This window comes from Vipera berus, assembly GCF_964194415.1.
Source record: "Vipera berus genome assembly, chromosome: 1".
NCBI lineage: Eukaryota > Metazoa > Chordata > Lepidosauria > Squamata > Viperidae > Vipera > Vipera berus.
In genome coordinates, this window is record NC_138202.1 from 278,148,189 (window position 1) to 278,176,136 (window position 27,948).

Here is a 27,948-nt window from a genome sequence, read left to right on the forward strand (position 1 = left end):
TGGTTTTTTTCTGCTCACTTTTTGGAGCTTAATCAGGCCAATGGATAGACATTCTCAACATAGTTTATTTTCATAATTCCATTTAGCTGGAAAGAATAAAAAATTAGATGTCTATATGAAACTCTCACGTAACCAATTTAGCATTTTTTAAATCTTCCTAGTCAATAATCTAAAACAGATTCTTTAACCAAAAGTCTAGCTCGAGACTCATATGCAAAAAAAAAGAATTTTACTGAACACATATGACTCACCCAGTTTGTGTATGTTCCATAAATTATACAGTATTACTTTCTGTTTCAGGCATCATATGATTTTACATTTAAGGATCAACAGTTTGTGATTTGGTTTAGTCTAAATAACTGAATTGTGTACCATATAAAATACTGTATATAACATTGCCAATAAGTCTACTTATATATTATATGACAGCTTCATTTTATATATTGACAACTATTGTTTTATTATAATATCTTACTTCAACATAATCTGTAGGAACCAGTCCTTTTTCTCCTTGGCTGTTTTTGCCTTCCAGCCAGCCTCCACCTACATCCTAAAATAATTTTTAAAATATGGGGTTAGCATATTTTAAATTATAAAAGAAATTATAAAAGTTAAATTATAAAAGAAATTATATATTCAATACACTCTATGTTTTACATATTGTTATACCTTCAATAGCCAATTTTAGTTTCTTCCTTCCTGAAAAGCACAATGGTATTTTTCTTATTTTTTTTTCCTTAGAATCATTTGAGAAATAAAATCAGATTATTTTATGGGCTAATTTCATGGATAGCAAACAATATTTTCATAGTTAATTCTGACCAAAATATTTGTATTACAAGAAAAAAGCATAATCAATAAAACCTCTAATGCTTCTTGCAGGTTATTTATTTGTAATTGCCTGCAGAAGTTTATAGGAAATCCACAAAGTATCTTCTTTCAAACTCCTTGTTTTCCTACCATTTCCTCTATTTTTCATAACACAAATAATCAAATGACAGAGAAAACTATAGAATACTTTAGATTTTTATAATAATCCTATTACTTGTTTGGTAATAATTCCCACCAATTCCAATGACTCACTCTTAAGCCCAGGTATTCAGGTATAACCCAATTCTTTTTATTTCTTAACTCTATTTATCAATAAATATTTGAAACTTTGAGAAATCGTTGAACAAATTGCCCTAGGGCAGGGGTCGGCAACCTAAAAAAGGAAAAGAGCCACTGGGAACCGGTTCCATCACAAATTAAAAAAAGTGGGAGCCGCGTGCGTGTGTCCATGCACGCGCATGCGCAAAAAACATTTTGCGCATGCGCAAAACGGTTTTTTGCACACGCGCGGACACACGCAGTTGCCATTTTTTTAAAAAGTGAGATGGAACCGGTTCCCGGTTGCCCGACGGCGATGGCCCGTCTGCAAAGCTGCCGCTTTCGGCAGCTTTGCAGACGGGCCGCGGCAGCTTCCTCAAAGAGCGGCGCCCCTGCCCATTCCGAGGTGCGCGCGCACCTCTCCGAACGACCGGAGGTGCGCGCGCACCTCCCCAAACCTTTGGAGAGGTGCGCGCGTACCTCTCCAAAGGTTTGGGGAGGTGCGCGCGCACCTCCGGTCGTTCGGAGAGGTGCGCGCGCACCTCGGAATGGGCAGGGGCGCCGCTCTTTGAGGAAGCTGCCGCGGCCCGTCTGCAAAGCTGCCGAAAGCGGCAGCTTTGCAGACGGGCCATCGCCGTCGGGCAACCGGGAACCGGTTCCATCTCACTTTTTAAAAAAATGGCAACTGCGTGTGTCCGCGCGTGTGCAAAAAACCGTTTTGCGCATGCGCAAAATGTTTTTTGCGCATGCGCGTGCATGGACACACGCACGCGGCTCCCACTTTTTTTAATTTGTGATGGAACCGGTTCCCAGTGGCTCTTTTCCTTTTTTAGGTTGCCGACCCCTGCCCTAGGGCAATTTGTTCAACGATTTCTCAAAGTTTCAAATATTTATTGATAAATAGAGTTAAGAAATAAAAAGAATTGGGTTATACCTGAATACCTGGGCTTAAGAGTGAGTCATTGGAATTGGTGGGAATTATTACCAAACAAGTAATAGGATTATTATAAAAATCTAAAGTATTCTATAGTTTTCTCTGTCATTTGATTATTTGTGTTATGAAAAATAGAGGAAATGGTAGGAAAACAAGGAGTTTGAAAGAAGATACTTTGTGGATTTCCTATAAACTTCTGCAGGCAATTACAAATAAATAACCTGCAAGAAGCATTAGAGGTTTTATTGATTATGCTTTTTTCTTGTAATACAAATATTTTGGTCAGAATTAACTATGAAAATATTGTTTGCTATCCATGAAATTAGCCCATAAAATAATCTGATTTTATTTCTCAAATGATTCTAAGGAAAAAAAAATAAGAAAAATACCATTGTGCTTTTCAGGAAGGAAGAAACTAAAATTGGCTATTGAAGGTATAACAATATGTAAAACATAGAGTGTATTGAATATATAATTTCTTTTATAATTTAACTTTTATAATTTCTTTTATAATTTAAAATATGCTAACCCCATATTTTAAAAATTATTTTAGGATGTAGGTGGAGGCTGGCTGGAAGGCAAAAACAGCCAAGGAGAAAAAGGACTGGTTCCTACAGATTATGTTGAAGTAAGATATTATAATAAAACAATAGTTGTCAATATATAAAATGAAGCTGTCATATAATATATAAGTAGACTTATTGGCAATGTTATATACAGTATTTTATATGGTACACAATTCAGTTATTTAGACTAAACCAAATCACAAACTGTTGATCCTTAAATGTAAAATCATATGATGCCTGAAACAGAAAGTAATACTGTATAATTTATGGAACATACACAAACTGGGTGAGTCATATGTGTTCAGTAAAATTCTTTTTTTTTGCATATGAGTCTCGAGCTAGACTTTTGGTTAAAGAATCTGTTTTAGATTATTGACTAGGAAGATTTAAAAAATGCTAAATTGGTTACGTGAGAGTTTCATATAGACATCTAATTTTTTATTCTTTCCAGCTAAATGGAATTATGAAAATAAACTATGTTGAGAATGTCTATCCATTGGCCTGATTAAGCTCCAAAAAGTGAGCAGAAAAAAACCAACCAAATTTGGTATGGATAGTAGAAATATTTGAAATTAGGGTGGATTGAGTTAGAGAGAAAGAAAATCCATAAAATTTTCCCCGTTGCAGCCATGGGGAAGCGATTGGGAATGTTGCCAGCTCCTCCATTTCAACTCCTCTGGCCTGGTCATATGACCCAGACAGAAGCTATTTTTAAAGACATAGAAAAATTCAGAACTATGTTCTGCATGCTTTTCCTGCTTTGTTATTTTTTCTCAGGCCAACAGAATGTTGGAAATAGATTAGCTAAAAGGGATCAGAAAATCTGTTTATGAGCATATAACTCTCCAAAAATGGAATATAACAGGCCAAAAATGGAATATAACAGGCCAAATTTGGCATAGGGAAAAACTGGCAAAAGAAAGATGGCGTGTCAAAAATGGGCCAGATCGGGTCAGAGGCTGTAGAGACAAAAGTTATAGGAAAAAAAATTCTCATTATATTATGAGAGTGAGTTGTGCGGTAATTCAGATGAATCTTCCATTCTAAGTCACATGACCCATAGTGGAATATATATAGTTCATCCTGGACTTTTCCAGTGAACATATATACACACAGATGCAATAGAAAAGGAAAGCAGAAACAGACACTCATATAGTCAGATGCAGCACATTAATTGGTTACACAGAAGCAAACACAGATGCCTTCTATGGGTTCTGCTGGATTAAAAACAAAACCAGAAGCCATGCTTTGCATGTTTTCCGACTTTGTACTGGTCTGTTTTTTCTTGCTGAATATCTGTAGGCATTCAGTTTGCACTCAGAACGCATAAAATAAAATGGAAACTTTATTAAATAAAATGGAAACTTGATTAAGTTATTATATTAGGCACCTGGTCTAAATGGAGAAGATGTAGTCCTGAATGTATGTGCTCCATGAAGTTCAAAATTAATTCCTTAATAGAAATAATTATCTTTGATTTTAGAAATGTTTTTTCAGCAACCTTCTGCTTTTCAGATTATACATGAAAGCACCAGAGATGGAATTTTGGTAGCTGATCAAGCCTTTTTTGACAGCTTCTCCTCAAATGCTTCACAGACGAATTCGCAAGCCATGAAAAACAATAGCCAAGTATGTATTTTAATAGTATTCTTGAGTGCTAGAAGCATGGTGAATTGTATAGAATGAAGGAAACTTCATGAAGCCTTTTGAAGTGGGTTATCAAAACAACTATGGAATTATCTTTCCTAATGGGAAATATATATATGTAAATATATATATTTGATCTGTACTGCTAATACACCTAATACATATCATGAAAAGAATTGATAGTTTTGTCTTTCCTTTTTAACTTTATTTTACTTTTTTGTATGCAAATGGAGACCTAACAGTTGGGAAGCACACTAATTTTTTATTATTATTTTGGTTCCACTGAATGTGATTGTAACTGGATGAACCTATAACTTTAGAACTATATGTTTCTTTGACCACATTTTTGCAGTTTTCCTAGAATTCGATTAGCATGCTGAAATAGAATAAAAGTTTTCTCATAATTTTGAGGTGGGAAATAATTTAAGTCCCGAAATAGTCTTGAAACAGTTTTTGGAATGAACTAAAAATACAACCTCACAAGGCCATTAATAAAGAAATTTGAATTTTAATCCCATAGAACAGAAAAAATCCAACCTGATGAAGAATTAAGTGTGCCTTCCTATGATATGAAACAGCTGCCTGTCTCTGATTTACACAAATAAGATAACTTTTCATGAACAATTGGGAATTTTATATTAGTTTTGCTGTGCCTCTAAACATTAAATCAAAGTTTTTCACTAGTTCAGTTGCTAATGTGTAGCTAATGTATTTTACTATTGTGCAGGTAGAAGTTTCTGTGTCTTCTTTAAAATCTGTCGTCAGAATGATTCAATCAGTAGTAATTGCTTGTATATTAGTGATATAGGTATGCTATATCTAAATTATGATTTTTATTTTTGTCAGCCTAACCAGAGGGTTAATTCTTTAATTCTTCAATTTATTACTCATTAAGGCCCACAAGTTTCTCTATGCATGTCTAACCCCCATCTGCAACATCAGGTACACTCCAAGATGTCCGTAAAAGCATGGATATTTGAAACATGTAAGTTTGTGGGTTTTAAAAGGAGAACAGACCTATTGTATGCATATAAGGTTAAAGACCGGATTGGCTGTGACCTTGGCATAAAGAATATGTGAATTATAGTAAATGGGAATTTTAGACAGTGGAAAAACCTCACATAAGCTCAGCTGGTGAGTCCCCACACAGAGAGAGATATTTGGTTATTTCAAGAAAATATATACTCTTCATGCTATGAGTTCTTTTTTGTTCATTTTTTTCAAAGTTTTCTGGTACTACCTTCTAGCTCCATTCCTTATTTTGTTTGCCGGATTTCAAGGAATTGTTGCATTAGAAAAAATTATAAACTTGTTTCTCTGGATCACTAATTTTTCCAAGGTTCAATAGCCTGTCAAATTTTCCAGATTTCTGTCCTCGCCTAGAAACTTTTTAGTTTTAGGGATCGAAAGAAACTCTGTACATAGCAGAGGGGGACATTTAGGGTATTTGACTAGTCATTATAAAAATGATTTTTATCAGCTTTCCCATTTCCCTTTACTGCATATTGTAATGTAGATTTGTATCTGTACTGGTTTTATTTCACAATATTTAAATCTTTGTAGTCCATAGGTCAGTAAAGAGCCCCATTTGCTTTTTTTGTTTTTTTTGCATTAGTAAATACAAATCTATTTGCTCTTGCAAATAGCAAATGTAAAAAAAACGTAAAAAAAGTATTGATTAAATACAATAGTACAATAATATAAAATAATTTGATAGCTCAAATTGCTTTGGGTTTTGATTTTATAGTAAGCAAAAACTTAATTAGCAACCATTTTATTAGTAAAAGTGGAGAATAAGATTTGTTCAAATCACTGTGCAGCCATGAAATTTTCCTAGCAATTTCCTATCACATAAGAAATAGGCTAGGTTTACTTGAAGATTAGTTAAAAAAAGGATGACATACTCTACCTTTTATTCTTAGAAATCTTATAAATGAAGTGAAGTTTCCTCTTATATTTAAAGTTAAGAGGTACTTAAAGTGTGCCTAATGAGATGGATGGTATGAATTTTTATGTTATAATGCAAATTATTTATTTTTGATATTGTCATAGGACTATTATGAAGTTATGAAAAATAACAGGTGAATGAAAAATGTCTTTGGGTTTGTAGAAGTAATTCATAGTGATTTTCATTACTGGGTGATTTTTTTTAAAAAAAATCATATCCCTGTTCTAATCCCAGGAAAGTCTGACTGTAACTCAGCATTAAAATTTATTATTATAGATGTGTTATCCTTTTTAATTATATGTATATGTAATTACAGTATTTCTCAGGTGTTCCTTGAATATTTTTTTCTTCCACATTGTCTAACACATTTTCATTCCACAATACATTCTGATTCTTTGTCAGTTCAACTAAGGAAACTAATGCCTGAGATGCAAACATAGCTGGATAACCTTTGGCCAGTCCCTCTTTCTCAGTTCTAGAAAGGAAGCCATAGCAAGCCACATCTGAAAATCCTGCCAGGGAAACTGCAGGGACTAATCCAGGCGGTCAGCAGAAGTCAAGAGTGACTCAAAAGCACCCTCCCCGCCTCCCCAAAAGGCATGATAGTCAGGAAAATCCAGGGCAGATGGAAAAGTCATACTTAATATGCATTGGAATGCTTAATTTAACAGATGCTCCTGGATTTATTAATTACGAATTATTTGGGAGTTTAAAAAAACTTCAGAAATATTGTTTTTTATTATTATTATTTTGATATTATTTTTGTTTAAAATTAAGCTGATTACAAATAAACCTGAAAGAGAGCATTCTTGCTTGGTGCTTGCTTTACATATAGAAAGCGTGATTTACAGTTCTGGTTCTAGGTAAGCTTTTGATAGTGGTGTCTAATGTTACATTATATATAGTTCTAGTTCTTTCTGATTGATTTATTTTTGTATACACACTTACATATCATTCTTTGCTTCAAGTTGCTTAAGCTGAAATAGGCTATAGTTTAGCTAATGATATATATAAATGGTGAAGTTCTTGGTTTGTTTGGGAATACAAAATTTGCCTCCCTGCTGTTCAATAAATAGTTTTAAAAATGTTTTAAATTGGAATTGAAAACTGTTGCTGAAAACTATTGGAAGTCCATGTCATTTGTAAGTAGTTCCCGCAAGCACAGAAATTTGATAAGGGTCAGCTGAACTCTAATTTCTCTCCTTCCTCTCACTTATTATTCAGATAATTTGCAAGATGCTGAAAGAGAGGAGAATTAGAATTTTTGCAGACCTAAGGGGATTAGAAAATATTGAGACCTATTGCATTAAATATTAAATAGGTAATATTAAGTAGGTTTTGTCAAGAGGCACTCTTGACATTATCAAAAAATATAGTCTGTCCCCCATTTAGAAATTCTCATCACCTTTGTAACCATCACTAATTACCTCATAAAGTATATACTAAGCCACCTTTTTAAATTTATATTTATTTCTTGACCATAAGTGAATTTGTATGTGTGCATGTTTCATAATTTTAATCAAAACCCTAGTCTTCCCTAGTGGAAATTCACTAGAGCACAGGTGTCAAACTCACCATGTCATGTGATGTGTCGCGACATATCGTGACTTTTTTCGTGTTGCCGGAGCTGGGGTGGGCACGGCCTCCATATGCTGCAATCGGCTCACAGGCTGGCAGTTTGACACCCCTGCATTAGAGTTTCCAAATGTGTCAGGTTAACACAAACTATTTTCAAAACTATGATCTAAAGATGATTTGTTTTAACAGATCATTACATGAGATTATAATAATCTAAAAACAGAAGTGAAAACTTCGAAATTCTTTACGGCTCACTGCAGTAGCTCATTCTCATAATGCAAAAATGTGGTTCAGTAGTATTTCCATTTAAGATCTTTGTGTAAATATTACATTGCTAATTCTGTTTCATTATCTTCCATCTACAGTTAAACTTTCTCTTTTATTAGTTCAGATTGATTATAGTATAGAACTTGACCATGCCAGTCGATTTTTCTTCAGTTGGCTTACTGTGTCCTCCAGTTAGCCCTTCAAGCCCTTAATAGAAGTGCATTTTTTAAAATATCAGGGCCAGGACTGGATTAATAATTTCAGTTTATGGCTGAGAATCCAGTTGTGTAGTCAAAATGATGAAAGCAGTGTTGTATTATTACTGTACAAGTTCTGCCATGTTTGGATGTGCTGATTTTGTCATTTGACACCCTATCCTCAGTCCCTTTGTGAATGCTTCTGCTCTTAATATTTGACAATTTTATATCCATTTGGAAATCTGAGATCAAAGAGAAAATGTATGTATGGCTTCTCCCAATTGAAGAAAACAAGCTATGTGCAAATTAGGTTTGTAGCAAGGCTGTCTCTGATAGATGCTAACAACCAGATTTTGGTTTATCTGCCCCACCAATATTGAAGCAAGCATCAATGTTTCTAGTCAGATTGGGAAGCATTTCCTATGTGACTTTGTTATAATGGAAGAATGCTCTTGACTTTTGAAAGCTGTCTCTTTGCCTGCATGGATATATTTCAGTTAAGTTTATACAAGTTTTGCTTTTATACATTTTAACCTTAAGGATCTGAACATTGTAGTATAGTAGAGGGCTGAGGGCAGTAACTTTTGCTTGGGTGTGTGTTGCTTCTGATTATGTGAGTCATATGGTATGTATACATTTTAGCCATCCACCTTGTTTGCCAGAATTTGCCTATACCAGTTTTCCTACTGCTTCATTCTTCTTTTCTTTTCCTCATTTACTGAATACTTATTTGTCAGAGTGGATTTTCTAGCATCTCTCACTAATTCAACCATTTTGGAACCTCTTGTACAATCTTGACTTTCAACCTTTTCTACAGGAAAGGTTATTTATTTTCAGTGAAAAATAAACCATTATTTGATTACTTAATAAATCCTGCTGGTTAGTTAAAAATTGTGTCTATTACACCATTGCATTCTAAAATATAGGAACAGAACTGGAAATGTTTCACAGTAGCTTTGGAAACTGGAAAATATAGATGTGCAGGAATTTACTGGTTAGTTATTTATGTTAATATGAAGATAGAGCTTTCTGACTGTTTTTCCCCACGTAGAAGTGGTTCATTCAATTTTTATTCTACTGTACTTGTTTTAATGGTAAGAGGTACTGTTACACATCTATAAGCAAGAATATATTTAACAAAATCTCTGTAATTTTTGTATTGCTTCTACCATCTCAGTTTAAGCTTCTAGCAAACTGGAGAAACTCAAAAAAGTAATAAAGCTCTAGTAGAACTATGTAACTTTTATTTTATATACAGATAATATCTGCTTAACAGTCTTAGTTGGGACGAGAATTTCCATCGCTAAGCGAAGTAGTTATTAGGCAAAACATCACATGACTGCACCACTTACAAATGGCAGTTCCAGTAATCCTAGTTGCAGATGGTTGACATTGCAGTTGGTAGGCAAGGTATTCACACTAATCCTGTCTTGCCTTACTTGCTTAACCCCCAACTCTGCCTTTTTGGTTGCCCTGCACTCCACCACCACTGCCTGTCCCTGCCATCCTCTGCTGCCTCCCAGCTGACATTTGCTATATTCCTTTTCTCGCTGGGTTATGGGGAATGAGCATCTCTTCTTGTCGAATATTTCAATTGCCTTTAATACTAAGGTATCTTTCTGGGTAAACCAAGGATTATGCTGTGCTAGCTGCAGAGAATATGCTGCCCTTAAGTTACATTGACACCATCTCTCATTGATGTTAAGAATAATGTTAAGTGTTGTGAAGCACTTTTAGAATGATTCAGAATAAGGCATGATGTTAGCATTCCCTAATTTTGGTACTCTATGCCAGTGCCTACTCAGTCTTAGCCTAAAGCCAGCCCTAGGAGCAATGGTTTTCCTCCTTTCTTAGAGACCAGTTTCTGTTGATTTGGGGAAGAGCTGGCATTCTTGAGATATCTGGTCTAGATTGTCATAGGGCTTGGCCATTCTTCTTCCCCTTCCCCACAGTTATCACTTAGAGGAGATAACTGGGAGAAGTTATCTGTTGGCATGAGGTGATATATTATCAGTCAATGGGTGATACTCAATTATCTCCACCACAGATTGGGCAGAAGATCTCAGTTCCTGGAGGCTCTTAGATTCTGGATGAGGGAAAACTGGCAATGTACAACCTAGAAGATTCACTATGATTAAAGGAATTTGGAGGCAGATCAAAACAATCCAACAAAGAAATTTCAATAAAATTAATAAAAGTTTGCAACTATGACAAACCAGATAGAATGAAGCAAATCTTTAACTCTCCTTTACGAAAGGCCTGGGTGAAGAGACAGATCTTCACAATTCTTCTAAAGAATAGCAGAGTAGGGGGGCCATCTGTATCTTTTTTTAAATTAGTTTTCCAATATTACAATAGTATCTTTAAATTGAATTAGATGATAGATAGATAGATAGATAGATAGATAGATAGATAGATAGATAGATAGATAGATAAAAGCAACATGGTGTCTGGGTTACAATAGTTCCATTTCAGACAAATACATATTATTACAAATCTCCAAATTGTTGTAACCAATACTTCCTCTCTCTTGTTTCTTTTAATACATATTATCTCTTATCTAAATTAACATACTTCTCATTGCTATCCCTCAGTCATTTAATAGTTTTCTTATATTTGTCAATACTTTGGTATATTTTATATTTTAGCATTCCATCTTTAAGATATCAAACACCTTTTATATTTTTCCAGCTTTAATTTTACATTGATATTAAAATTAAACGTTTAAAGTTTCTCATTTTCATATTTCTACATAACCTCCTTTCCCTTTATACAATTTTCTCTGATACCTAGTAATGTAAATATACTTCTTATTTATCTCATTTCCATATCAACAAGTTAGTAGTACAAAATAAGAATGGTAGTCATTAGGATACCAATTGCAAGGAGGAGAAAGGAAGAGGACAATATAATATTCTTATTTCTCATTTATAGTTTCCACATATTGAAAATTAACCAAAATTTCTCCCGTTTCAACATTTAATACATCCTTTCATGTCACTACATCCAAGTATAATAGTTACATTGTATCATTCTTAACATATATACATCTGAATCCATTTCATTTAAAGAGCTCAATATTTCAGTGTTAGTATTCATACATCTGTGTTTTGTTTTTAATTAGTATTTTTATTTACTCAGCAAAACAATCTCTCGTAATCCAAGTACAATCCTGTTTATTTTGGTATTATCTATTTCAGGCCTCTTAGGTATGTCCATATTTCTTCAATCTTATTCTTGCTTTCTTCCTTTGCCATGTCATTTTTCGCTTCTTTGCCTCAGGGTCATCAAAGCGGGCCATCTGTATCTTACCTTACAATTGTAGCAACTGTTTCTAATTGCAAATCTGAATTTATTAAGACAAATATGTGTCACTAATTTTCCAATGCATTGCAACATTCTTGCCTTTCTCTACTGTAATTGAATCAGGAAGCATCCAATCATCAGTTTTTTCTGAACTGAGAAGTTCTCATTTTCAAGTTTGGAATAAAACAGGATCCTACACCATGATTTGAAGTTTGGTTAGGAAACTGTTTAACTAAGCACTTTCGGATTTAACTACAGTATATTTGTGTTGCAGAGGAGAATAAAGATATTCTGTATACATTAAAATACTTTTCTATGTTTTAGCTCAGTAAGTAAGATACAATTTTCCATACCTACTATCTTCTTTTTAATCATCAGGAAAATTCTAATTTCTAATGTTGAATTTATGATGTTTTAAAAAATATTGGACTGAACACTGGTATTGCTTGAATTTGGTTATATTTTGAGAGAAATATTATAAACAACTTAACTGGACAATCATATTTTCAGAGTTTTTTAAAATTTTATACTAGCAAGTAAAACTTGCATGATATAATCAATTACATACATTTCTGTTATTACTAGAAATTTGCTTTTTCCCCCAAACATACTTGATTTAAATACTAAGAGGAAGCAAAATTTCCAAATCTGTTATTCATTCTTATGTGTTATTTCCTTCTAGAATATAATTTTGATTGTTCTTTGAAAAAAACATACTTTAAAAAAATGGTGTAGTTTTAAAATTAGTTCCAAATACTTTCACTTTTTTATTAATGCTATTCCCTTAGACTAATGGCTCCTTTATCTCCTTCGTCATAGGTTACCAGTAACGCAAATGATCCCTGGTCAAGTTGGGACAATACAACGGCTGGTGATGCCTGGTCAACAAAACCTGAAGCTAGGCAGAAAAATAGTGCACCGAACAATTGGGAGGCAGCAGCATTTGGTCATCCTCAAGCTTATCAAGGTCCAGGTCAGTAGAGATTGTCATTGATAATAATTTTTAGGAATGGTGATTGGACTCTTAACTTTAACTTTTGATGAAATGCATAATTCAGAGTTTTCTAAGACTACGTATTAGAGAACTGGAGGCAGAATGTATATATGGTAATCTGTCATATTATATACTGTCCTTAAACTCAGTGATGGGCATGTCAGGGAAGACTGAACTATATGGGAAAACAAAAACAATCTTAAGTTTATGTTTTAATATATTTTCCTGAAAAGTATTCTTCCATCTGATTAAATACAGAACCATATTTGAGATAGCCACCTAGTTCCCCTCATCTTCAAAACTATTTAGTATAAATAGTAGGGCCTGAAGACCTAACTCTTCCGGTTGCCCTGGGGACCAAAAAGGGGAGTACATCAGTGGAGGTGGGTGCTAGATTAACTTGCTGACCCCACCTCTTCCCTGCACGTCCTGCTCCCCCTCCATTCATCTTTTTAACTCCGTATTATTGTACTTCCACTATTTATTGTTTCATCCCTTTACTATTGTTATTTTTACATTTTCTATCATTTTTCACTGTTTTATTGTTGTAAGCTGTCCAAAGTAGCCCCACGATGAGATGGGCAGCAGCAAATAAATTTGTCAAATAAATAAAAAATAATCTTTGGTATACATCTAATAAGGGACACGATGGCTCAGTGGGTTAGGACCCTGAGCTTGTCAATCAGAAGATCGGCAGTTTGGTGGGTCAAATCCCGAGTGCCGTGTAGCAGAGTGAGCGCCTGTTACTCATCCCAGCTTCTGCCAATCTAGCAGTTTGAAAGCACGTAAAAATGCAAGTAGAAAAATAGGGACCACTATGGTGGGAAGGTAACAGCGTTCCGTGCGCCTTTGGCGTCTAGTCATGCCAGCCACATGACCACAGAGACGTCTTCGGACAAGCGCTGGCTCTTCGGCTTTGAAACGGAGATGAGCACCGGCCCCTAGAGTTGGAAACGACTAGCATGCATGTGCGGGGGAACTTTTTTTTTTATACATCTAAACTCTTTTAAAACTACAGATGTTTAATCCCCATTTCATTAAATTACAGATTACTGAGATGATAGTAGCTTATTTGCTTGACATTTGAGCAGTCCTTTCAGTTTTCCACAACATGCCACTATACTCTACAACTGTTAGGGGAAGCTAAGCTGGAAAATCCTAGTTAGTTATGTACACTCTTTTTAATAATTAGCTGCTCACACAGTTGGTGCCCTTTGTTCTTTAGCAGCGGCTGAAGATGATGAGTGGGATGAAGAGTGGGATGAGCCAAAATCAGCAGCTACCCCCTATCCTGGTTATAAAGAGGCAGAACCCTCTGATTCAGCAGGGCTTCAACGTGGGAACAGCCGTGGAACTGCTATGAAATTGCCACTGAACAAGTAGGACATGTAGCATGGCACTATAATGAGAACAGAAATTAAAGAGATATGAATTCCTCTCTTAATAATAATCGCAATCAATAACTGATGCATCCTGTAATTAAAAAAAGTGTGTATTCTTCAGTTGAAAGGCCTAGCTAAGTACTGTAACAGCATCGAGCTGACTGCAAAAAGAACAAGGAGGAGTAGGCTTAATTGGTATTTGGATAGGAAAGCATCATGACATTCCTGGGCTCTAGGCTAGACTAGGAAGTTTTTTAAAAATCCAGAAGGTACTGGCAGTCTAATCTATTAACTAACTGGCCCAATAAGGTAACAGGAATCAAATTCAACTCAAAGGAGATTTTATTTATTTTAGCTGAAGGAGATAGAAAAAACGAGAATGGTATTTTCTAAACTTTTAGTCATGTTTTATTCTGAAATAAAAATGTAGAGAGATTCCTTTTTTAACAGTAAACTTACTGTGCCTCTCAGTTGAAATATTTGAATATTTGAAACTGAACAAATATTCAGATGGAACTCTGGCTCACTGGTTATATCATTTGTTCTTCTCATTTTCGGTTGATAACAATGCAGTTAGTTGTTTTAACAGGATAAATTTCATCTCCATTTAATAAATTATATCACTAGTTGAATCTAGCTGCTCTAAGGTTTTAATATTTATCAGTTTACATTCTGCTTGAATTGCTGAAATAACCCTAGGAGGCTTTGTATCCTGACTGTCAATAGCTTTCTCTAGTTACCAAACATTGTGCTAAGAACTGCTTTTTCATCACTGGAAATCAGTATTCAATAGAGACGTGTGGCTAGATGTAAATGTGGTCTGATTAGAAAGTAAGATGAAAATCCTGCTATAGACAAATCTTTTTCATGCGTTGGGAGTAGAGGTGGGAATCTGGGATTGGAACAGAGTCTGATTTATCAGAGAGCTGGTTTCCCAAGTGACAGAAGAGAATTCAAGAGCCCAATAGATGGTATTTTGGTGGCAGTTGGTACTAACTGCTGCTATCCACTGTTTGTTCTAATTGGAAGAATTCAGCCAATCACAGCTGGCTTAAAAGTGTATGTAGAGATAAACACTTCAGAGGCAGTTGTTAATTATGTTGAGACTAGATCATTTTGGGCTCAAATATTTTATTAAGAAGGCCATTTATCACACTCGAATGTCAAGCACCTATAAATCATGGCTGGCATTTCTGAATACAACAAAAATACTGTGAAAGAAGATTTGAGTCATTTTATTTCTCTGATCAGATTTCCTGGATTTGCAAAACCTGGAGTGGAACAGTATCTGCTGGCAAAGCAGCTAGTGAAACCCAAAGAGAAAATTCCTATAATTGTAAGTTAATACCAATCTATCTAAAATTTTAACCACTGCATGAATCATTAAATACTTTAAAAATATGAACCACATTTAAGCAAAGTAGTAAATAGTTAGGGCAGCATGTGGGACAGTGAAACCTCAATTCTATATTTCTGAAAATATGGAAGCCTATAATTTATTAATTCAGTATTGAACATGGACTTAAATTCTTCTTTAACATCCTATAGCATAATTGATGCCTCTTTTTAAGTTTTAGGGGATTTTTTCCCCCTTGAAATCAACTTTCATGCTGTCCAGTTGAAAGCATATTGCATACAGTACTTTGATTACTTTTTCCAAGTAATGAATAAGGAATCTTTGGGAAATATTTATTCAAGTTGCATTGTCTACCTACTCCAAATCAATATCCATTGTTATATATAATAGTATACCCTACTAAGTAACAGAAAAGTTATTGGAGTTTTATATTTACAAGAGCTAATTGCTTTTAGATAAATCTAGTAAATCATAACAGATCTGGGTAGATATATATAAAAGGTATGTATAGCATTCTTAGAATTAATATATAACTTTGTTATTCTGTAGATTGGAGATTATGGTCCAATGTGGGTTTATCCTACTTCTACATTTGACTGTGTTGTGGCTGATCCAAAAAAAGGTTCTAAAATGTATGGTTTGAAGAGCTACATCGAATATCAACTTACATGTACAGTAAGTGCGTACCAGGACTCTTATCACAGGATATCTCAGTGTTCCAGTTTATTCAACCCTAAATTTCATATATATATATATATATATATATATTCATATATATAGTAGGTTTTTTTGTCTGTTTTACAGAACACCAACCGATCAGTCAATCACAGATATAAACATTTTGACTGGTTATATGAGCGCCTCTTAATTAAGTTTGGAACAGCCATTCCAATTCCATCTCTTCCAGATAAACAGGTTACAGGTAATTTTTTTTAAAATCAAAATCACATGTTTGGCTAATTGTTTATAGTTTATTTTTCAGAAATAGAGAAAGAGTGACTACATTTATTGAGAGTGTTTTCAAGTTACATCACATTAAAAATCCAGAAAAATAGAGAAATAAATTTCATATAATTGTGTGGATAACTGATAAAACTCTTAATTATAATTATTCTGTTTAGTTTTATATTTTGTGAAAATATGTAATTATTTTGTTTTTACAGCATTCTGACAATGTCTTTTCATGGAATTTTTAATATGCTAGATTGGACTATCAATGCCATAGTCAAATAATTTTGTTTCTTGGTCTGCTGTTATAAAAATACAAGGAAAAGAAATTATGTCAGTAATTATAGCAATAGCACTTAGACTTATATACCACTTCACAGTGCTTTACAGCCCTCTCTAAGTGGTTTACACAGTCAGCATATTGCCCCTAGCAGTCTGGGTCCTCATTTTACTGATTTGGAAGGATGGAAAGCTGACTCAACCTTGAGCCGGTGAGAATCGAACTGCCAAACTGTTGGCAGAAATAGCCTGCAGTACTGTACTCTAACCACTGTGCTACCATGGCTCTTATAAAATCATTTTAGTCATTTATTGGAATTATAAACCTTTTTATGATGGTTTAAGGAGGGCTGCAACTTTTGCTCTAATTAACTGGCATTTTTCTCCAGTTGTCTTTCCTTGTTTTATTGTAATAATCTTTTAAATAGATAAATTTAAAACAGCCAATAACAGAGCCAATGCTGTAGCTCTTTGTACTGTTCAAATTGTGAAAAGAAAACAGCGTGGACACACATTTATTTATTATTTAAACTTGTATACCGCCCTATTCCCGTAGGACTCAGGGCGGTTTACAGGGAAAAATTAAAAATACATAACATACAAAGTTAAAATTGATTAAAACTAAGATTAAATTAAGTCCCTGAATTTAAACTAAAACCCCATTAATAAATAATTAAAACCCCTCAGTCTGGGCCAGACAGCTCAAAAAACCAAGTTTTCAAGTCCCTGCGAAATGAGCGAAGGTCGGGGGCAGTCCTAAGCCCCGTGGGAAGTTGGTTCCAAAGGGCCGGCGTGCCCACAGAGAACGCCCTTCCCCTGGGGATAACCCGCCGGCATTCCTTAACCGGCGGTACCCTAAGAAGGCCCTCCCTGTGGGAGCGCACAGGACGATGGGAAGTTGATGCCGGCAGCAGGTGCTCCCTAGGATAATCCGGACCCAAGCCATTTAGAGCTTTATAGGTCATTACCAGCACCTTGAATTACCAGCACATACATGTCAGCAATCTTTTGCCTTAAGCTGAAAATACGTGCCATAAAAAATTAAACATTATACAAAATATATAAATTGAGTATTTTCAGTTTGAGGAAAAAAAGAGATAGACATTAGGTGAATTCATGAAATACGCATATTTTCTCAGGCTAGTCAAAATATTTAGTGATTGATCTAAAAAAATACCATCAAAACATGGATGATAGTAGCAGTCCTGTTTCGGCTGCAGGACGCTTTGAAGAAGAATTCATCAAAATGCGGATGGAGAGATTACAAGCTTGGCTGACCAGGATGTGTCGTCACCCAGTTATTTCAGAAAGTGACGTTTTTCAGCAATTCCTTAGTTTCCATGATGAAAAGGTAACATTTTACTTACGTTTTTTTTGGAACGAATTGGTGGATAACTCTTAATAGAAAAAAATGTAACAGGGAATGTTTCTTGTACAAAATGTTTGCTATGAACACTAGTAACTTCTAAGCTATGCTTTATTTAGATCAGGGGTCGGCAACCGGAAAAAGGAAAACAGCCACTCAGAACCGGTTCCATCACACAAACAAAAAAGTGGGAGCCGCAAAAAGTGCGCGCGCGTGCATCCACTCACGCGCATGTGCAAAAAACATTTTGCGCATGCGCAAAATGGGAGGCACCTGCGCGGCGACGGGTCTCCCCTTTGGAGAGGTGCGCGCTGTCCCTTTCGAAGACCTGCCGTGTTCGTCAAACATGGACAAACGCGGCAGCTGTGCAAACGGGACGGCGTCGGCTTGGGAGAGGCGCGCGCGCACCTCTCCCAAACCGCCGCCGTCCCGTTTGCACAGCTGCCGCGTTCGTCCATGTTTGACGAACGCGGCAGGTCTCCGAAAGGGACGGCGGCTTGGGAGAGGTGTGCACGCACCTCCGCCCTTCGGAACGGTGCGCGCACACCTCTCGAAACGGGCGGTGCCACTCTCCATTTGGAGAGGTGCACGCGCACCACTGCCCGTTCAATGAGGTGCGCGCACACTGGGTGACTGGGAGCCGCAGGAGACGGCTCAAAGAGCCGCATGCGGCTCCGGAGCCGCGGGTTGCCAACTCGTGATTTAGATTGTAGTTTAGGGAAGTAGTAAAATAGTGAAACCTGATAGCAAGTCATAATTCACAAACTCTCAAGTGTATCTGCAGAGATTTAAGAGCAGCTCTCTTTCAAATAGCTGCCTCTTAAGCTTCATTAAACCATTTTCTGTAGCTCTTTCGTATATTTTTTTATTTTTATTTATTTTAATCCCATTTATATCCCGCCCTTCTCCGAAGACTCAGGGCGGCTTACAATTTAAGCACAAACCAATGTGCTTAGCAATAGCCTTCATTCTATGTATATGCCTGCTTATTAGGGCTTTCGTCCCCCCCCCCCAGCAGCATTATTACAAAGTCAGCTTATTGCCCCCAACAATCTGGGTCCTCATTTTACCTACCTCGGAAGGATGGAAGGCTGAGTCAACTTTGAGCCTGGTGGGACTCGAACCTGCATTAATTGCAGGCAGCTGGTGTTACTTAAGGAGGCATTAGCCCACTGCTCCACCAAGGCTCTAATATATGGTAGATTGTAGATTATATGGCTCTTATGATCATGGTGATTAGGTATACTTGGTCTGCATATTAGCTGTGAAAGAGCCAGAAGAGCTTTCTAAGTTCCTGCCCTCATCAAGACCATGAGGAAGTGTTCAATACTAGAATGTGCATCCCTTATATCTCATATTTAGGAATGGAAAACTGGTAAAAGGAAGGCAGAAAAAGATGAGATTGTTGGTGTCATGGTATTTTCTACTATGGAACCGGAAGCTCCTGATTTGGATATGATAGAAATGTAAGTTACTGGATTTCCCCATCTCTGTTACAATAGAACAAAAGTGATGAAAAAAGTAGCAAAGTAATACAAGTGTATCTTTAATCTTGCTAGAATAAGTGTTTTCACTGTTGCCAAACTCTTTTGCTATTCGTTGCGAGGCTCATTTAAACAGGTGTGTGTACTAGCAAGCTAATTCTTATTATTTTCCATATTGAGAGCAAATTTTGGACTATTGCCAAAGGCATAAATAGATTTCTATGGGTCCCAAGGCCCTTCCATGAGTTGGGGTCCCCAGCAATGAAAGAGAATGGCAGCAATGAAGCACAGAGGTGAGAAATGGAAAAGGAGACTTGCAGTTGCTTTTTTCCTTACAGCAATTAGAGAAGAGACCGGAGTCACCCAAACTATCAACTCCCCTCCTGCTTGACCAACTCAGACAATGAGACTCCCTCTCTTCATCTTTGGCCGCCTGAAAGCCTTTTTTTCCCTTATGTCTAACATAGCTAGTCTGTGGGAAAACATATTTAGCCTTAAATGTAATTAAGGATTATAAGAGCCAGCCAGATTCATAATGCTTTTGCTTTACATACTCGCTATTCCTAGTCTCCTTTATGGTGTACTGTCTCTGCTTTCATCCATCGTTAAATATTTTATAGCATTAATTTTAAAAATGGATAATGCCAACTGGATTGTGTAGAATGTTCAGCTTGAACCAGCCTGGCTTGTGGATGTTGTGTACAATTATAAAGCAAGCAAAGAGAATTTTTCATGAAAAAAAAAATGGAATAGTGAAGAGAGCATGCATTCTTCTCACCCATTTTTAAACTTTTCTCCATGCTGAATAATGGCAGCATTGTGACTGCACTGGGCGAAAAAGGCTAAAAAAGTGTTCTTTCTGAGCATGTTCTTTCTCCAAGCAGAATGGACAAATGTTTAATGATTTGAAATTGATTCTTAATGCCAGTAAGCTAATTTATTTATATATAATAGCTTGATAGTATATAATTAAAATTCACCCAGAATTTAAAACTATTTTCAGTGGACAATTGGCAAAAGAAGGGAGAGAGTGTAAATATATAGCCTGCTAGGCAACAGAGAAATTAAAGTTCTCCACTGTCTGATTCAGGATTTTTTTATTATTATTATTTCTACATAGCGAACAGAAGTGTGATGCAGTTGGCAGATTCACTAAAGCCATGGATGATGGAGTTAAGGAGTTGTTAACAGTAGGCCATGAACACTGGAAACGTTGTACAGGACGTAAGTGTTTGTATTTGCTTTAATGATTTAATTTTCATTAAATGAAAATGTATGTTTCACATGTAAACCTTATAACTATCAGTGCAATAATCATACATCAAATATAATGGCTTTGCAAAACATATTCACATAAATATTTGCCATATTAACACTTAAAAACTCTTAATTTTAGCAAGCTCTTGGGGAAAAGCTGATGGTTTTGTTTGTTATCTGGAATTCAAAATATATAGTTAGAATACATTTTGATCTACATTATATTTTTCTGTCTTGGGTGATACTGCTAGCCAAAAATAAGCATTACAAACCTGGTAGCAAGAGATACTGAGGAAGTAAAACAAGATAAGGGAAATGAAATAGGGGGAGAATGTGCAAGATTTAAGAACTTTTGTCTTTATACCAATAGGATGTCCAGAAAGTATCTTGTATCTAGTTATTTACTGAAGATGTTTGCCTTTATTCAGATACATTGTAGATGTGTTTTTCTTCCAGCATTACCCAAGGAATATCAGAAAATAGGAAAAGCTTTACAGGGTTTGGCACTGGTTTTCAGTACTAGCGCTTATCAAGGTATGTTTCAGTTTGATATATATGCATATTTTCAAAACAGCATTGACCTGTTTCCATTTTGAGCTTCACAAAAAAGTTTGTGTCATCTTTTTGTAATTACTTTAGCATGATTCTATTTGTAGGAATCAGATATCAGGTTCAGAAATTTGTTTTAAGTCAATAATTGCTACCAGCATATTCTATTTCAATAATCTAGATATTTCAGTTTACATTTGTGATGTCTACTTATCATAATAAATGCTATAATCAATATATAAAAAATGAATCAGATCACAACAAAATAGGTAACTTAGTAATTTCCATATTTTTGGATTTGGGGGCTAATAAACTTGCCCAAACAGTGAGAACTGGACACGGAACCACTGATTGGTTCAAAATTGGGAAAGGAGTCCGGCAAGGCTGTATACTGTTTCCCTGCCTATTTAACTTATATGCAGAGCACATCATGAGAAAGGCAGGGCTTGATGAATCAAAAGTTGGAATTAAAATTGCTGGAAGAAATATCAACAACCTAAGATATGCAGATGATACCACTCTAATGGCAGAAAGTGAAGAGGAACTAAAGAGCCTCTTGTTGCGGGTGAAGAAGGAGAGTGCAAAACTTGGCTTGAAACTTAACATTAAGAAAACCAAGATCATGGCATCTGGCCCTCTCAATTCCTGGCAAATAGATGGGGAAGAAATGGAGGTAGTGACAGATTTTATTTTCCTGGGCTCCAAGATCACCGCAGATGGGGACTGTAGCCAAGAAATTAAAAGACGCTTGCTCCTTGGGAGGAAAGCCATGGCAAATCTAGACAGCACACTAAAAAGCAGAGACATCACCCTGTCAACAAAAGTGCGTATAGTCAAGGCTATGGTCTTCCCAGTTGCAATGTATGGCAGTGAAAGTTGGACCATAAAAAAGGCTGAGCGCCAAAGAATTGAGGCCTTTGAACTGTGGTGCTGGAGAAGACTCTTGCGAGTCCCTTGGACTGCAAGGCGATCAAACCGGTCAGTCCTAGAGGAGATCAACCCTGACTGCTCTTTAGAAGGCCAGATCCTGAAGTTGAAACTCAAATACTTTGGCCACCTAATGAAAAGGAAGGACTCACTGGAGAAGAGTCTAATGCTGGGAAAGATTGAGGGCAATAGAAGAAGGGGACAACAGAGAATGAGGTGGCTGGATGGAGTCACTGAAGCAGTAGGCGTGAGCTTAAATGGACTCCAGAAGATGGTAGAGGAGAGGAAGGCCTGGAGGAACGTTGTCCATAGGGTTGCGATGGGTCGGACACGACTTCGCAGCTAACAACAACAAAACTTGCCCAATAATAAATAATTGTGGTATTGTAATCTAATACATTTAAGAGGCTACTTATTGCTTATTCCTGAATTTCATGCGCTATAATAAATATAGCTGTTTTATATTTAATGGGCCCAATAATAAAATGAAAATTACATTCTAATGTCATCATTTCTGATTAATTTTGCTATGTTGACAATTACCGAAATTATTGAAAGCAGATATTTTCCTTGCTGCCCGCATGTTCTACATCTTGAAATTTCAATTAACTTATAAGTAGACGTTTTTATTAAATATTGACGTAAGTTAATGAGTATTCAAAATCTTATTGAACATGATAATAGAAAATTACCCAAGAGCAAATATATCTTAAACTGTGTTTTTAAAATTAAATATTGTTAATAGTTGTAGACTATATAACAAAAAACCTTGCTGAAATATGTCATTGCTGTTTTTAGGAGAGTCTGACCTCAATGAAGCAATAACTGAAGCAGGAAAAACGTATGAAGAAATAGCCAGTCTTGTGGCAGAGCAGGTATATTCTGTCTTATTATGATGAGAAAACTATCTGTGTACACAAAGGGTGGTTTGTGTGCACGCGGTTGTCTTCAATTTTCCCCCCCCCCATTTATTTATCTATTTCTGACTGACTGACTGACTGACTGACTGACTGACTGACTGACTGACTGACTGACTGACTGACTCACTCACTCACTCACTCACTCACTCACTCACTGACTCACTCACTCACTGACTCACTCACTCACGTCAATTGCCTCGACTAGTCCCTGCAGTTTTCTATTTGCCATTGTTGCTTCCTAGGCTGAAAGAGTTACCCAGGTGGCTTTGTGCCTAAGCAGGACTAGAACTCATGGTCTCTAGTTTCTAGTCTGATGCCCTAGCTCCTGCGTAAGTTAGTGTTACATAAATTGTTTATTGCTGTCTTTTCTGTTTATTTTTTCTTTACTCTGTTGATTACCTTACTTTTTTTCAAGTGACATAACGCACAATGACTATCAGGTTAGCAAAACAGATTTAAAATATAACATGGAAATATTTTAACTTTAAAAGAAAAACAAGCTTCATGTTATTTTTTTTAATAAATACTCATTTAAGTGGTACCTTCCAAATGAAGTAGACTTAAATTCCTAGAATTAAGAGGGGTAGAGTTTCTTAAATATCTGAAGAAAATACATTTGGGAGAGATTGCAAATTATTTTTAAAGGAATACTATAATATGAAACTGTCCAATACATTACACAAATATTTATGCATATTTTGCATCTGGGTTGTCCTTTTGAGCTATCAATATTTAAAAAGTATTTTTCTCTATATTGTGTCATTTTACTTTAACTATGGACTTATTATGGCATGGTATTATAGAATTACTTACTATTTCTTTATTAGCCAAAGAAGGATCTTCATTTTCTGATGGAGACCAATCACGAATACAAAGGATTTCTTGGTTGCTTTCCAGATATAATAGGTGCTCATAAGGTGAGAGACTACGTAGTATGGGTTTTCTAAGAGTGAATGCTAGTTATTTTAGTATCGGTAGAAGTTTTAAAGTCACTCATTATGAACCCATTCAGTTCAAAATGAGTTTATCAGAAGTATTTTATTACAATTTATTTGTACTGATATTACATTTCAGAACAATAAAAAGTTACAAAATCATATTATGGCTTTATATTATGTATAACCTCATAATGAAATAAATACCTATTTGGTCATTTATCAATATCTGAAAAGCCTGTTTTTTTAAAGAAAGAAACGTCTGTTGACCAAACTGATCTTGTTTTAGCTATTTGCTAAGAACCAGAGTAGTTGATAGCTGGAAATGTTCAGATGGGTTGGATGGATAATAGATACTTCACATGTCACACATGCATAAGTATTTTAGTTAATATATGTTTGATTTTATTTATGGTTGCCTGGACCATGATATTTGAAAATATTCAGTATCATTACTGCTCACGCTTAATATCAGGTTTTGCAGGTTAAAACAGTTTTGAAACTACTCAGGGACTGAATAATATTATTGTAGCATTTGAAATAATTTTTTCAATGATGGCTCATGGTATATTTTTCTTAACAGGGGGCAATAGAAAAAGTGAAGGAAAGTGATAAACTGATTGCTACCAGCAAAATTACCCCCCAAGATAAACAAAACATGCTGACACGTGCAAGCACCATGTCTTATGCATTACAAGGTAATGTTTCAGACCAGATCGCAGCATCACAGCAAAATCTTCTGTGATTCTTGGAGTCTGAACAATTAAAAATAAAGCACAATATAGGCCATGGCCAAATAATAATAATAATAATAATAATAATAATAATAATAATAATAATAATAATAATGATGATGATGATGATGATGATGATGATGATGATCAGCCTTGCACTAAAGTATGTTTTGATTAAATGTCTAAATAATGAATAAAACTGAAGGTTTTAAAAATCAGGATATAATAATGTCACTTGGCTTTCATTAACAGCGGAGATGAATCACTTCCACAGTAATCGTATTTATGATTATAATACTGTGATGCGTCTGTACCTGGAACAGCAGGCACAATTCTATGAAACGGTAAGCTGTACTGAATATAGTGCTCTTTTTATGTCCGTCAGCTACACAGTTACTTGTTCTTCTAAATAGAGTTGAGCTCCTTGTGCTCAAATTTGATTATATACACTTTAAATATTTAAATAGACAGTTAAGTGAATATTTATGGTTTTATCTATTGTTTCATAAATCACTTGTGAAAATCTTCACTTTAAAAATGTAGATGTGTAATTATTTCCCTTTGTTCCCTTAGAAAATGCTGCTTGGCACTGCTAATCCTTCCTGCATTGCACATTTTGCATGAGACTTTTGCAGCTGGCACTTTCTTTTTGGCTAGGATGCACATTGAATTAAACTTGGCAACTCATTAGCAATTCTTTCATCCCTTTCAGAGAAAGGGGAATGGTTAAGATACATGCAGTTATTCTACTTAATTCTCTGTAATTTTACCACCTGAACCCCATACCAAAGAGGCATAGGAAATGTAGTTTAAATTGCATTTAACTCCTGTCCAAAAGCTACGCCCATTTAGATGAATATATGAATATATAATATATATATATAAACAGACCTGAATAATATTGGTAGCTGGAGATTAATATTGAATTGTTGTTATCAATCAGCTTTTTAATCACCTGTTTGCAATGAACTGCCATTTTAGCCAGCTCTATTATGTCTTTTTTTCATCTTTGAAATAAATTAGCCAACTTGCAAACTGGTTTTGAAGAACATAGTGAAATGTACCCAGGTTTTATTTTTGTTGTTGTTGTAAAATATATCACATGTCATGGATTTTAGTATCGCAGTCATTAAGTGTGCTAAAGTATGCTTCTGAATAATTACGTTCTTTGAATTATTGTTTGGATTTGTTTCTGATGTCTATTTCATGCCACAGGAACAAATTGTGTAACATTCTTTCTTCCATGATATCAGATTGATGGGGGGGGGGGAATTCTAAGAGCATTCCAGGGTCCTAAGTTTTACATTCCCTGTGTGTTTCAGATTGCACAGAAACTGAGGCAGGCTCTCAGTCGCTTTCCTATGATGTAGCTGAAGGCAGATGAAGAACAACTCCAAAGTACTTTTTTGATTATTGATGGGGGAAGTGCAAATAAAGAAGTGGAAGATTTTGCCATCCAAAAAGCCTTTTTTTAAAAGATAATTTCTAAAAATGAACCTTAGAAAAGAAGAAAAACTTTACATGTTTACTTTGTTAGCCTTATAGCCCTGGATATTTATCATTATTTTTGACCCTACATGTTTTCCTTCTCTAGCTGTTATTGAAATGAAGCTGGAAAGTACTGTATTTGATGAGACTAAATTGCCAAAGTTGGTTTGCCAGATACTTTTTTAAAAAAGATATATTGTTCTAAACTGGAGTGGACAAACATGGATATCTGATTTTTTTTTTAGTTTAACTACCTTGCCCATGTTAGGTAAGAGTTAAGCATCCTAATCTCTTCAAAAGCATAAAATGATCAGATCTTAAAAGGATAAGAAAGCCAACATTAGGATCTATAGATACATAATTGTTAAACTGCCTTCTAGCTTTCAGATAAGTTCTATGGAAAGGAGAGATTCATCCCATTTCTATTATAGCCATAACATTAATTTTCTGTAATATATATAAATATATATTTATATGGATTACTTCTCCTTAAGGGCTGTTCTTGTACCTCAGATGCCTTCTAAGGCTGTGATATTTTCCTTCCTGGGTTTATATACAATAGATACAGATATTCTGAACATCTGGAAAAAACTGTTTCATCCAGTGGTCCAAACCATACACACTTAACTAATTATCAATTTATGTGTTAGGGTTCCCTCCCTTTTACATCCTTATATTTAGTAGCACATACCCAATCACAACCAACATGATAGGAAATTTTCTGAGCTCATTACTGTATGTTGAGTCCTTCTGTCATAACATGATATCTTGTACTGTTTCATCAGGAAAATTAAATCGTTCAGATTTAAAATATAGGTTAGGATTAACAGAATAATAGCTACTTAACAATGGACTCTGTGATGTTAGGTTCAATTCATAAATATCAATTTATATATGGGTTAAGATTGAGAAATAAAGAACTTTGCTTTTTTTATTATCAAGCAAGTGCTATATGCATTCTAAAAGTTTATCTTAATATGGCATTGTCATTCTGTTCCAGTAATTATGAGATCAATGAAGTATTTGAGTCTGTCAAATAAATAGGCCTATCAAACCAAACGACATCAAATTAGAATGTAATCTTGACACAAATGCTGTTCTTTGTTGTTTTCACTGACATTTTTCCACAAACTTGTTCTATTTTTAATTTAGTTGTCTTCTAAAATTCTATAAAATGTTATATAGCCACTGAAATAAATGTACAAATTGTAAAGAATGTGTATAAATGTTTTACACCAAATGTAAAGATGATTTCATCTTGCATATAGAAACAATTTATAAGTTAACTGCAAAGCACATAGTGAACTTAAGGCACTTTCTTCACTGCACCATTTTTTTCAGCGTTTGTATCTATCTTTGTAACTGGTTCTCTGGTGATTATTTTTCATGTGTCTGGGTTAATCCTGATGACAGAGGTTGCAGATTTAACATTTTTTAAACAGGCAAACCGGGCACAAAAGAGCACAAACAATTGTTTCATTGTGAAAACTATTTGGAATTGGCAGGTCTGTAAACTTTCTAGCAAATGAAGTCTTGAAATTGATAATAAATATTTATACAGGTGAGATGCTTTGCTTCCCCCCCATGAGTAATTTACAACTCAATATAAAATCTATTATCTGCAAAAAGTGTTTTGTCTATATTCAGAATTTATTCATTTTTCATATTAAGGAATGTTCTTTCCAGAAAAATACAGAATAACCGTGTGACTGATATGCTATATTTGACTTAGAACCGAATTTTTTCATTTCTGAATTCCCTCTTAATTACTCCATCAAAGAACCTCGGGTCCACCA

General features: G+C 35.2%; 1 protein-coding gene across 5 annotated transcripts in view; it reads left to right on the top strand.

Annotated features, from left to right (window-relative positions):
• The window catches only part of SNX9 (sorting nexin 9), a 44,365-nt gene extending 16,648 nt beyond the window's left edge, over positions 1-27,717 (top strand). For 4 of the 5 annotated variants that reach the window (XM_081312730.1, XM_081312729.1, XM_081312731.1 and 1 more), the window contains 16 exons: positions 2,577-2,651; positions 4,105-4,218; positions 12,352-12,505; positions 13,752-13,905; positions 15,160-15,244; positions 15,815-15,940; positions 16,070-16,187; positions 17,713-17,843; positions 19,221-19,324; positions 20,463-20,566; positions 21,056-21,133; positions 22,874-22,950; positions 23,823-23,912; positions 24,514-24,628; positions 24,917-25,008; positions 25,987-27,717. In XM_081312730.1, coding sequence (XP_081168856.1) covers positions 2,577-2,651; positions 4,105-4,218; positions 12,352-12,505; positions 13,752-13,905; positions 15,160-15,244; positions 15,815-15,940; positions 16,070-16,187; positions 17,713-17,843; positions 19,221-19,324; positions 20,463-20,566; positions 21,056-21,133; positions 22,874-22,950; positions 23,823-23,912; positions 24,514-24,628; positions 24,917-25,008; positions 25,987-26,034 — 1,665 coding nt within the window. In that variant the 3' untranslated portion in view covers positions 26,035-27,717. Of the gene's footprint in view, positions 1-2,028; positions 2,458-2,576; positions 2,652-4,104; positions 4,219-12,351; positions 12,506-13,751; positions 13,906-15,159; positions 15,245-15,814; positions 15,941-16,069; positions 16,188-17,712; positions 17,844-19,220; positions 19,325-20,462; positions 20,567-21,055; positions 21,134-22,873; positions 22,951-23,822; positions 23,913-24,513; positions 24,629-24,916; positions 25,009-25,986 lie in introns of those variants that run through there. The other variant, XM_081312733.1, reaches the window with a different exon arrangement.
• Positions 27,718-27,948: the final 231 nt, after the last annotated feature.